The 12,780-nt window shown below is 44.2% G+C and overlaps 1 protein-coding gene across 9 annotated transcripts in view; it reads left to right on the forward strand.

The window, feature by feature from the left end:
- Positions 1–12,780, forward strand: part of DIXDC1 (DIX domain containing 1) — a 69,190-nt gene that overhangs the window by 11,685 nt on the left and 44,725 nt on the right. For 4 of the 9 annotated variants that reach the window (XM_059180543.1, XM_059180468.1, XM_059180459.1 and 1 more), the window contains exon 3: positions 2,536–2,601. The exons of 4 other annotated variants lie outside the window; for them this stretch is intronic. In XM_059180543.1, the coding sequence (XP_059036526.1) occupies positions 2,536–2,601 (66 nt within the window). Of the gene's footprint in view, positions 1–2,535; positions 2,602–10,519; positions 10,641–12,780 lie in introns of all 9 variants that reach the window. One more of the 9 variants, XM_059180519.1, reaches the window with a different exon arrangement.

The raw sequence follows: 12,780 nt of genomic DNA on the forward strand, positions 1-12,780 counted from the left end.
GAAGCTTCTTAGGTCCTTCTGTGGCCTCCCTGCTTTTTAACTCAGCTCCTGTGTGTCAGGTCCCACTGTCTTATTAAGCGGAGGAAATCAAGCCCAGCCAACCCTAGCCTTTGCCTTCTGCTCCTTTTGCACTTCCAGACCTTTCAACCAAAGAGCCAAAAGGCTTGGCTATCTTTTTCATGCTTTAGTGCTTCCATAAATATCCCCTGATCTCCCGTTCTAGGTAAGACATAAGGGGAAAAGATAGTGGGAGAATTTTCTGTTTGTAGCAGTAACAAAGTCTCTTCATCAAAACAACGCATACAACTTTATAATGAACTCATCTAGAATAATGCAGTAATGCCCCTTGTCCCTCTCTGATGTTTGATTTTCCTGCCCATCCTGTATGCTTCCCTCCACCCCCTTCTAGGCTTATGTACAATCCATCCCTTCTATGTGTAGATTGGAAATCTCATAACCAATAGGTTCTTCTGATTTCTCTGAGAAACCGACTTCATCTCATTACTACTAAAAGTAATATGTTAAATCCCAATGGCCCCTGGAGTTGAAATAATTCTTTCACATACAAAATAAATTATATTAAATAATTCTTTTCACTTAGAGTATCATATCTAGTGCTTATGAATACTGCTATGATTTGTTATTTCAGAGTTGATGGAGCCCTGATTGATTTATTCCAGCTTCTGGGGCTGCTTGATAGATCTAGTAATATCCTATCTCTTTGTTAGAGTCATGTGGTAAGGATGTAAATAGGGACTTAAAAGCTGGTGTCAGAATACACTTTGATTCCTCTGAGAAGCTCTGAGGCTAAGAATACCACACATGTGTCCAATCATCTCTGGGGAATGATCCAAGCATATCTGAAGCCATTCTTCATCTCCCAGATGCTTTATAGATCTGTGTGGTTAGGGCTGTGACCTCATTCTGTGTGGCAGAGAAAACTGCCTCAGGAAATGAAGCTATGGCTCTAATTGGTTAATTATAAGGGAACCCTGCAGCAGAGAAAAACCCTACCCTCTGAATCAAGGCTTCCCTCTACCCATTGTTGGCCCTGTTCTCAGGCCATTTGCCAGTATGCATGATGATTTTCTTCTACCGCATTCCCTGGCTAAAGCCTTGACTTGAGCACACCTGACAAATCACCCACAGAATCGATGTATACCAGTGTTGTCAATGCAGTTCCTTTCATTGACATGGTTGATCTGCATTGTGAGTTACCCACAAATGTTGGCTACCACCACATTCTGTAGCCTACCCTGGCTGCCATCCCCTGTCTCCTGTGCTCTGAGCCTGGCCAGGCTATTTACAGTTCACATTTTCCTCATTCTGCCTGCGCCTCAGAGCTATTTATTTGTTTTCTCTGCTACTTGATATTGATGTTGTCCTATGAACGTTGTCTTTGGTTGATGTGCCAACATAAATTTCTATAAGTGTTTTTCTGGGGCTGACATTCTTTAAAAAAGACTTTGGTGAATGTGTTGAAAGGTTTTGATAGCCACAAGACTCTAATATGGTTTGGCCAATAAACATTCATTCATTCAGTTATTTAGTTCATTTATTGAGTGAGGGGATGGATAAAATAATTGAAACACGCCTGGTTCCTGCTTCCAAGGAATTTATAGGGAGGGATTTGTAGGTATACTGAAAAAAAAAAAAAAAAAAAACTTGAAAACCATAAAGAGGTAGTGTTCATGGGAGATCACAGGACTATCTTCTGCTTAATGATATCCTGAAAAGTACCAAATATTTCCCAACCTGTCTGCTCACTGAGGCCAGACTTTTTCCTGCCAGTGTGGTAAACATGCATGGGAGCTCTCATTCTACAGGCATTTACTGAATTACTCTGTTTACCAGACACCAGGCCAGGCTCTGGAAATAGAAGTCAAATAACATAGAGTCTGTTCCCTAGTGAAGCTCACAGGTCAGTAAACTTAAAGTAAGTGTTCAGAGTATCGAACTTGGGGAAATTGTGACGATACAGAAATTTTGTTTGTCAGACAGAGTGAACCAGAGCTTGGCTGTGGTATAAATGACCCGAGGGACTGAAAGTTATGGGAATGATTTATTAAAAGGTTGGTCAACAGGAAGGGAGTTGTCTGAGCCTTAATTTTTTTGAAACATCTAACCTGGAGGCCTTTCCCTACCGTTTCCCTCCAAGGAGAACAGTAGAAAGTTAGACCCCACATGGAGATTCATCTGCCTGGCAGTCCCTGAGAAAGACAGGAAGAGCCTTTGTCTGGTGACATGAGTGGGACGTAGAATGAGTGACGAAGAGGATTGGCAGGTTGGAGCAGCTGCAGCAGACATCACTCCTCAGGGCCCCGTGCCTTCCGTGAAGTAGGATTTGCAACATGGGGCCAACCAGAGGCTTTCAGACGTTTCCACAATGAATTCCTCTGTGCTTTGCTGTAGAAATTAAAAGTCCTGTTAATTCTTTAATGTAACAAAGCACTATACTCCCTAACCTTTTTTTTTTTTTTTATCCTGACTGATTCCTCCTCTCCTCACCCAGGCCCATTGGCTTTGTTCCCACAGGAGTCAATGCCAGCTAAACAGATGCTCCCTGGCAGCAAGCTCTCAGGCAGCTTTATGTTCCTCATGGTGAGTGATGGGCTGGCCAGGCATGTGGAGCAGTGATGGGGCACTGTTGGCCAGGTGCCACACCCCCAGGCACTTCAGAGAAACTGGGAAGCACTGGAAATGCTTCATTGGCCATGACTGGCCTCGTGTAGGGTGCAGGAAGCAAAGTCTCCAAACGACACTTGACTAAATATATTTCCTTATGTCTTATCCCCAAACCAAATCCCACTGAAGTAGTCATGAACGTGACCTTCAATGCACAGGTATGGTAAAGGGATAGGGAACCAATCCCAAAGGCCTTAAAAGTGGGCTCCATGCTCTGTTCTAGCATAGGGGACACTCATCTGTAGTGAAGGCTCAGTTGTTCATTCTCATGCATTTATTGAGCACTTACCTAATAAGGTACTCCTGAAGGAACAGAGTGTTTGTGGAATGTGTAACTAGTAGGAATTTAATTAATTTATTTATTTTTAACGATTTTATTTATTTATTTGACAGAGAGAGATCACAAGTAGGCAGAGAGGCAGGCATAGAGGGGGGCAGGGAAACAGGCTCCCGGAGCCTGAGGCAGGACTCGATCCCAGGACCCTGAGATCATGACCTGAGCTGAAGGCAGATGCTTAACCCACTGAGCTATCCAGGCGCCCCTCTAGTGGTAATTTTAAAATAAGGCTAGAAGATGATATCTTTCAGAAAGTCTTCAGCTTTTCACTTTGTGGTATATCGTCCTTTGACCACTGGGCTCAACACTAGTTTGAAGAACACTGCTCCTACAGGAATAAGAAATGTAATGTTTTTACCTTTGTCATCCCCCCACGAGGGGATTTTTACCTAATTAGCCACCAGGTTCAATGAATAAGTCGCCTTTCCTGGCTCAGCAAAGGCCTGAAAGAGTTAATAGAAAGGCTAGACCATATTACATTCTCTTACTGGCAGAATTCAGGCCAGTAATAACAAGCTTTCCAAACCTCCTGCTTTCCCCTCAGGTTCTCAGCAGCGTCTCCCCACCCCCTCATCTTCTGCTGCTGGAGGGTCTCGGCCCGCACAGGAATTTGGTTTCACTGGGAAGCTGATTTCCTTCCAGAGCCAGTCAGGTCTCCTCCTGAACTCCAGCACACCCCCCAAGGCCCCACTGCTTTTCTTGTTTGTCTTTCCTGCCGGCCAGCAGGGAACCGCAGGGCTCAGTTTGGGATGCTTTCTGCCCTAGGAACAGGAGATCACAGACTTGCCTGATGAAGCCCAGTAAATGCCCTTTGTGACTCTGACTCTAAGGGAGCAAGTCCCTGGCAGGAAGTCTCTTTGACCTTGAGGCTTAGAGGAGATAGGGAGGAGAGGCCAGGTTTGCAAACTTGTTTGGAAGGAAGGGCAGGTTCCAAAGAGAAACAGAAAGAAAGTTACCTTTGGCGCAAGAGAGGTTTCAGGGTCAAGCTTCCTGCTGCAGTGAAGACAGTGGATGGAATTGTCAATGCTTGGAAGAGTTTTAACTTCTTTTGTGGGGTTATTGGGAGTGGCTTGGAAGAGGCTGATGGAGATTGCGGAGTTGATGAGGGCTCCCCACCCAGCTACTCCTTGGTGTTACCACCATTTGCACAGCTCTACAGCCATGCGCTCTCTTCAAGCCAAAACCCTGCTTAGCCAGCTTTCCCTGTGGCCGTATCCACTTTTCTTCCCTTCCCCCCCTCCCATGCCTGACTCAAAGGATGGTCACAAAAGCCCCGTCTCTCTAGACTGCTGGATGACACAGGGATCTCTCTAGCTTCCCCAGAACAAGTTAGAGATGTTAATTCTGGATCAAGATCAGTTCTGTGCTGTCACTGATGCTGTGTGTTTGATTGTCTTGCTAGTTCGGTGGCAAGTGCAGGGCCAGGAACCCAGCCTGAGCAAGCAGAAGTAGAAAGTGGAATGTACTGACTCGTGGAATCCAAGGAAAGGCTGAAAAATTAAACCATATGAAAGGCAAGAATGGAGCAGAGTCTCCGTGAGAATCAGGAGCTGCACGCTTGTAGCCTCCCTCCCTCTGCTCTTTGCCACTCATCACTGGTACTTTCTGGGGTGGCTATATTCCCTCTCACTCCGTGTGGCTCACAGGTGGGCAACATGGCCTATGGCATCATCTAGGTTTTATATCTTAAAACTTTGTCAAACAAAGATGGGTGGGAAGAAACAGATGGATTCTCTTCCTGAAGGCCAGATCCAAAATTCCAGAGCCTGGCTGGACTTGAACAATTAACTCCATCGGGCCAGTGATCTGGTTGATGCTATGATATCATAGCAGCCGAGTGCTAGGGCCCACACTGTGTGTGCAGACGCTACCCCAAGAACTCTCAGCTGTACCTAACCCCGTGGCCCTGACTTGAACCTGTTGTCCTGCTGTGATTCTCCAGCTGTTGTTGGAAACGGAACAAGAGCGCTAGGGGCGTATTCAAGAAGTATATCCTAATCCAGACATTTTCATTTTGCCAAACCTATTGCTTCTTGTCTTCACTGAATAATTGACTGCTAGAAGTAAACAGTTCGATGGGGTTTTTTCCCCACCTGCTGCAAGGAGCCCTTAAGAAGTTATTTCATGTCGCTGGGGTCAGGGTTTGGGGATAGGGAAAAAGAAGGTGGGTGAGCTAGGCTCTAAATCCCACGCTGGCCCTGACCAGGAAAGCTTGTCTCCAATTTATAGATCTGCCTTTCACAAGAGTTACAATTTGAGAAAGACACTGGGGCCAAAAAAAGAAGGAGGAGGAGGAGGAGAAGAAGAAGAAGAAGAAAACTACTACAGCCCCCAGAGAGTAAGGGAGGAGGAGGAGGAAGAGAGAGAAAAATAAAACTACTAGTCCAACCTCGAGAGAGTAACAGCCTCTTGCAAAAGCATATGGTCTTTCATCTGCTGCTGAAGTAGCTCTAGTAAATTTTAAAACCAAGCAGCAGAGCTACTGAGGGCCTCGGCTTGCACTACAGGCCTCTTTAAAGATAAACATCTTCGTGGGGGAAGTGGTGGTGTGGCTGGTCCCCGTGAATGTCTGCTTTGTACTTTAAATCCATTTCTTCTGAGCCAGTAGTAGACATTTACAGCAGCAACAGGGTCTGGCCATTCCCTTGGGTGTGAGGTACAGGTGCCTTCAGGTCAAAGAGGGGGTCTGGTTTAGTGCTGGGCTCCCAAGATCAGACTTCTTGGGTGGGTGGGGTCCTAAAGCCAGGGCACCCCAACCTGCAAATGAGAGTAGCCCCACTCTGTCCTGAGTCTCTGGTCCCTAGTGAGATGCCATTCAGGAGTCTCTGTCTCCTGCAGACAGAGCAGCAACATGACAAAGGCCCTTCTTCAATCAAAAATATTTTATCAGTGATTTCATCCATGATATCAACGATTGTGTGTTTATCGTTTTTGTTTTTTTTTTTTTAAGATTTTATTTATTTATTTGACAGACAGAGATCACAGGTAGGCAGAGAGGCAGGCAGAGAGATGCGGGGGGAAGCAGGCTCCCTGCTGAGCAGAGAGTTTGATCCCAGAACCCTGAGATCATGACCTGAGCCAAAGGCAGAGGCTTTAACCCACTGAGCCACCCAGGCACTCCTGTTTATCGGTTTTTTAAATGACATGAATCTGGGAAGAATAGGAACTGTCCTCAGCATTTTATTTTTTGTTTTGTTTTATTTTACTTTATTTTAAAGATTTTATTTATTTGACAGAGAGACATAATGAGAGTGGGAACACAAGCAGGGGGAGTGCAGGGCTCCTGCTGAGCAGGGAGCCTGATGCGTGGCTCAGTCCCAGGACCTTGAGATCATGACCTGAGCCAAAGGCAGACATTTAATGACTGAGCCATCCAGGCACCCCTGTCCTCACCATTTGAAAACTTACAGCTCTCCCAGACTGACTGCAGGATCCGTAAAGAAGGTGGTCTAGCCTCCCATCCTCTCTGTGGTGACTGTCCCCCCTGTGCCACTACAGCAAGGCCACATTCTGGAACTTATGCCACAGAGTCATCCAGCCCTTGACATCCTGAACTCAGACTCTGCTCTCTGCTCAAAACCCCCATGTCCTCACTCCTCCATTCCATCAAACTTACTTCCAGCCTCTTCAGGCTCTCCCCTCCTGTGTCTTCTCTGTGCTCTCAGTTTATCAGCGCTCCTTTGACTTCTTGTGCGGGTGCAGATTCCACCGTCAGTCACTTCAAATACACTCTCACCGCCTTCCCCGCCTCCTGCGCCCTGGGATCCCTGGCCCCCTCTGACCGCTGCCGGTCCTGCATGAGCCCTTCCCTGCTTCCCTGCCCCGCAGTTCCAGAGGAGACCTGCAACCTCGCTCGTGGATTCAGTGAAAAAATATGGTTTACAGCCCTGGCTGAGTCCTTGGTGTCGCCAGGGCCTATTTATTAGCATTACCTGTGCTTCCCGCTTCCCGCAGTGTCCTTTCCCAAAGCCCTCCATCATTCTGTCTGTCCCTCTCGTTGTCAACGGGCAAGCCGGACGACTTCAGTAGTGAAGAGGGGCGATTGGAGTGGGCTCCTTGCCACTGCCCTGGTTAGCAACTAGATCCCAGGACCTGACCTTTACTGTTTTGCTTATACTCACTGATCTTTGTGATCTGTGATCACAAAGCTTGTGATCAGCCCCCCCCCCCCCCCCCCCCCGAGCTCTTCTTTCCAGTGTATCTCTTAACTCAGACAAGACCCGGTGGGTATAAACCGAAACTCTACCCCTGGAGCAATAACTGCCCAGACTGCCCAGACCAGTTTGAGTTTAACCCCTGACTCCTGCCTGCACAGATGGACCATGGAGTGACCCATGGAACCACTGACAGTCACCTTCACCTCATTATAGCGCTAAAATCTCTGCCCAGGGAAGAGCACAACACACGTCTAGGCACATCACCTTAAGGTGCATGTGTGAACTTATGCCCCACCCCCCACACACGAACTTAAGCCCCACCCCCACATACCATAGCAGGGCTCCTCTTTCTTTCTTTTCTTTTCTTTTTTTTTTTTTTTTTTTAAGATTTTTATTTATTTGACAGGGAGAGAGGGAACACAAGCAGGGGGAGTGGGAGAGGGAGAAGTAGGTTTCCCATTGCGCAGGGAGCCTGATGCAGGGCTCCACCTGAGGACCCGGGATCATGACCTGAGTGCAAGGCAGACCCTTAACGACTGAGCCACCCAGGCGCCCCGGGCTCCTCTTTCTGAATACTCATCCTAACCCTAAGTAAAAAGAACACATCCTCCCTTGCTCACGGAGTTGCAGCTTTGGAAATTGCTCTCTGGGATCTCCTTGTCTGCTACAAATAAAGTTTTCTTTGTATGACAGTTCCACCTGGTGTAGTTTCTGTATGTGACTCACCGAGGAGCAGCTGACCTTAGTTCAACTTGCACCTTTTCCCCACCTCCAAACTTCTCCACAAAAGGACCTTCAGTGGCGCCTGGTTGGGCTCCCTGCTCAGCAGGAAGCCTGCTTTTCCCTCTCCCGCTTTGCCTGCTTGTGCTCCCTCTCTCGCCATCTCTCCGTCAAATAAATAAATCAAATCTTTAAAAAAAAAAAAAAAAAGTGCCTTCTGCCTCCTCATGAGCAGAGGAGGAAGTGGCCCTTGTTTTCTCCTCTGAAACTTGCCACATCATTCACACCCTCCCCTTGTGTCTGTTTCTCTCACCTACCCCTCATCTTGGCCTCCAGATGTCCTCTCTTCCTAGAAAACCCTGGCTCCCTGTTTCACCTCCCCTCCAGCTAATATCCATTCTCCTCTCACTGCCTCTGTTTACCTGCTTCCTGGTGTCTTCTGGGTTAGCTGCCCTCTGACTTTTAACCCATCACTCTACAGTATCTGTTCTCAAAAAGGTCATCAAAACATGTTAATTATTAAATGAAATGGGCTTCCTAGTGCTTAGCCTGACTTTTTGACAGTGTTTGACTTTACCGACCACTCGTCTTAAAATTCTGTCATCCTCGGATTCCCAAACTTTCTCCTTATTCTTTTTCTATCCATCCGATCGCCTATTCTAATTATTTTTAAATTATTTATTTATTTACTTTTTAAGGAATCTCTGTGCCCAATGTGGGGCTTAAGCTCACATCCCTAAGATCAAGAGCTGGCCAGGTGCCCCAATAATTTTAGTTTTTGCTGATCTCATTATATTTAGACTAAGATGGAGTGGTTTCAAATCCCCCCCCCCCTTTTTTTTTTTTACTATTTATCAATACTGTTGTCTTCAGCAAGTTTTTCCATAAGAAATGTGGCTAATAATACAGATTTAATGATTGGGTATGAGAATTAAAGGAGATAATGCATAAAAACCGCCTCATTCAATAGCTGACAAGAATTGGCAGTCAAGGGGCTCCTGGGTGGCTCAGTGGGTTAAAGCCTCTCCCTTCAGCTCAGGTCATGATCTCAGGGTCCTGGGATGGAGCCCGCATCTGGATCTCTGCTCAGTGGGGAGGCTGCTTCCCCCACTCTCTCTCTCTGCTTGCCTCTCTGCCTACTTGTGATTTCTCTTCAAATAAGTAAATACAATCTTTAAAAAAGAATTGGCAGGACATTTTCATTTTCTTCTTTTCCTTCAGTGACCTCTCTCCCAACTTCCTTTTCTGCCAAATTACTTTTTTAGTTCACCTTACTTTTTGGGGTGTTGTAAGATCCCAGGATTTGGGGCTCAACACTGAATTCAAATCCCTTTCCTACCTCTTACCAGCCCTGTAACCCTGGGCATATTTTTGCTCTTAAAACTTAGTTTTCACGTCTATAAAATGGGAATAGTAGATCCTCACAAGATCAGTGTGTGTGTGTGTGTGTGTGTGTGTGTGCGTGCGCGCACACACATTAGGGGGGTTTAAATAATATTAAAAATATATTGCATATATATAAATTAAAATATGCATTATATTTTTTTATATACCTATGAAAGGATATGGTGAAGTGCTTAGCACTGTCCTGGCAGGTAGTAAGCACTCAGTAGATGGTAGTTACTGTCTTTTTTGCACCCTGCCTACGCCTGTCACCCACAGATACCCTCAAACTGGCCTCTCCCACCCAGCCCCCATCTCTTGTGCTCTAGCCCCTGTATTTTGCCAAATGGCTGTAGAACATCTTCACTCTGGTGTAAAGAGTCTGGTAGCTCAGACTCTTGTTCAAAACTGAACTGTGTGCTCTTCACATATTCTCCATCTCAGTGAAAGCAAGTCTTTCCCTCAGATACAGCTTTTTGTTCCTTCTCTTTTTGTCACTGCTTTCATCCCATCAGCCACCTGCCTTGTTTCTGGAATTTGTCCTTCTCTAATTATACCGCTTCAGTTCAGGTCCTTATAATCTCTCACCTGAATTATTGCCTGGTCTCCTCATTGGTTCTCTGAATCTGAATGCTCCTCGTTCTATCCCGTGTTCTACTGTGTGTCCAGAGTGACCTTTCTAGGATGCAGGTCTCACTGTTGTACCCTCCTGTTTCAAAACGCCACACATTGCCATTGAAGGTCTTTGAGCTTTAAGTCTAAGTGCGGATAGGTCTTGTGCTGACCTATTTCTCCACCATCATCACCGGCCACTGAAGGCTCTGCCCACGCGCGAATTTGTCGCTGCTGTTCCTCCTGGATACCATACGCCTTTACTGCTCGCTCTTTCTTTCTTTCTTTCTTTCTTTCTTTCTTTCTTTCTTTCCTTTTCTTTTTTACCACCTTCCCCTAGGATGTCCTTCTCCCCTTCTCTAACTAGCAGACATCCTTAGGGAACCAGAGGAATGTCTCCTTTCCTCTAGACTCTTCCCTGACCCGCACATCCTTCCATCCTGTTGCTCCTTCTGTGCACGGATAGCATCATAATTACTTTGTATCATAGTTAATTATATACCTCCCAGCACAGGGATTGGCACAATTCCTAGCAATGTTGGTTGATCTGAATAAATGAGTGCATAAATGATACGATCTAGAAGGATCCTGTGAGATGGGATTTAACAAGAGAAATTTGTTATAGGTAAATATGGAACAAGAAGACCAGTTTTACAAGAATGAAGATGGAAGAGATTGGTTTAACCGCAGAATGTGTTAAAAATTATGTAGGCGTTTTGGTTGACAGTACTGTGTGAGTCAACAAGGTAAGGTGGTAAGAAAAAAAGAAAGAAAAAGAAAAGGTGAAGGAAAGAGAGAAAGAGGGAGAGGGAGGAGGAAAGAATGTGAACAATTTTTAATGAAGAAACTGAGAGTTTAATTTTATCCTCAGAGTATTGTGTTTCGTTCTAGGTAGCATGATTTTAGAGGAACTTTGGCTGGAAAGCAACAACTCTTGAAACTATTTTGTTTCTAAGACGTCTTGAAAAAATTATCAAAACAGACAAATTGCTGGCTAACACAATGCCGAGGAAAAAGGGAGAAAGCACAAATATACAAAATAAGAAGTGACAATGGAGAAGTAAACATTGAAACAAAAAATTGTAAGAGTCTTTATAGGTCTGTGCAAATACTTTTTAAAACTTGAAATGGATAATTTCCTAGGGAAATGCTGAAAGAGATGGAAAATTTAAACAGATCAATTTCTGTGGAAGAAAGAGAATCCTATTAAGAAGCTATCTCAAAAAATTCTAGTTCCCCAATATTTCACAGAGGATTTCTACCAAGCTGCTGCATATTACTAGATAGTTCCAGTGCTCTGTGTATTATTTCAGAGCATTGAAAAGGAAGAGAAACTTCCTACTTCTTTTTAAAAAGCAAATATAGGGTGGCTGGGTGGCTCAGTCACTAAGCATCTGCCTTCGACTCAGGTCATGATCCCAGCATCCTGCGATTGAGCCCCATTTCGGGCTCCTTGCTCAGGGGGGTGCCTGCTCCCCCTCTCCAGCTCATGCCCTCTCTCGCTCGCTCTCTCTATGATAAATAAAATCTTTTTTTTTAAAAAAGCAAATACAATATTGATGCCTAAACATGATAGAGTGCAAAAAGGGGAACCATAGACTAATATTTATGAGTACCCGTAAAGAGGTACCATACATAGAGTATTCACATAACATCAATAAATAGAATCCAACACCAATTTTTTTTTAACTTAAAGATTTTTTTTTTTATTTGACAGAGAGATCACAAGTAGGCAGAAAGGTAGGCAGAGAGAGAGGGGGAAGCAGGATCCCCACTGAACAGAGAGCCCACTGCGGGGCTCGATTCCCAGGAGCCTGGGATCTGACCTGACCTCTGACCTGAGCCAAAGGCAGAGGCTTAACCCACTGAGCCACCCAGGCGCCCCTACAACACCACTTTAAACATATAATTCACTACCATCAGGTGAGTTTCATTCCAAGAATGCAAGGTTGTTTCATTATTAAGAAATCCACTAGTATCATATGCCATATTAATAGGTATTAAGAAAAGTAATCATAGGATTATCTCAATAAAGGCTGACAGACATTTTATTGAAATTCAACATCCATTCCTCATAAAACATTCAAGAAAATAAGACGATGGATATACTTAACATGATAAAATATATATACCTTAGTCTTAAAACCAGTAACTTTCTAAATTGGGAAACACTGTCAGGGTTTCTCTAAGTCTAGAAACAAGGGCAGGATGCCCACTCTCTATCTACTTTGTGTCAGAGGTATTAGGCAGCATAATTAGACTAGAGAAGTCATTTAGAGGCACAAGGCTTAGTAATGAAATAAAACTATTTATTTTTGCAGATATAATAATAATCCTGGAAATTGAAGAGAATTAGTGATAAAACTCAAACAATAAAAGATAAGGTAACAGGATATAAAATTAACATGCTGAAATTAATAGCTTTATATACCCAAAAAGTAGCAAATTAGAGACCATAATGATACAGAGGAAAACTCATTTGCAATTGCAACAAGTAAGATTGAATACTTAGAAATGAACCTAAAGAGAAATGTATAAAACCTACAGGAGGAAAACTTTAAAACACTCCTGGAGGACACATTTGAACAAAGGGAACAACATCCCCTATTCTTGAGTTGGATGATTTAACACCGTAAAGGTGACAGGTTTCCTTAAATTAATTTATAAATGTAATATAATCCCAATAAAGATGCCAACAGACTTTTTTAGGAGGTCAGGTAAAAATAACAAAATACATTTGAAGAAATAAATATGCAAGAATAGTCCAGAGAACACTAAAAAAGGAAATTTTCATTGGCCAGGGACTAGCTTTCCTGGGCATTAAAATGCACTATAAAGCCTCTATAATTAAAATGTAATGCATGAATAAACAATATATGAGTGATG

This window comes from Mustela lutreola, chromosome 1 (assembly GCF_030435805.1).
Source record: "Mustela lutreola isolate mMusLut2 chromosome 1, mMusLut2.pri, whole genome shotgun sequence".
Taxonomy (NCBI): domain Eukaryota; kingdom Metazoa; phylum Chordata; class Mammalia; order Carnivora; family Mustelidae; genus Mustela; species Mustela lutreola.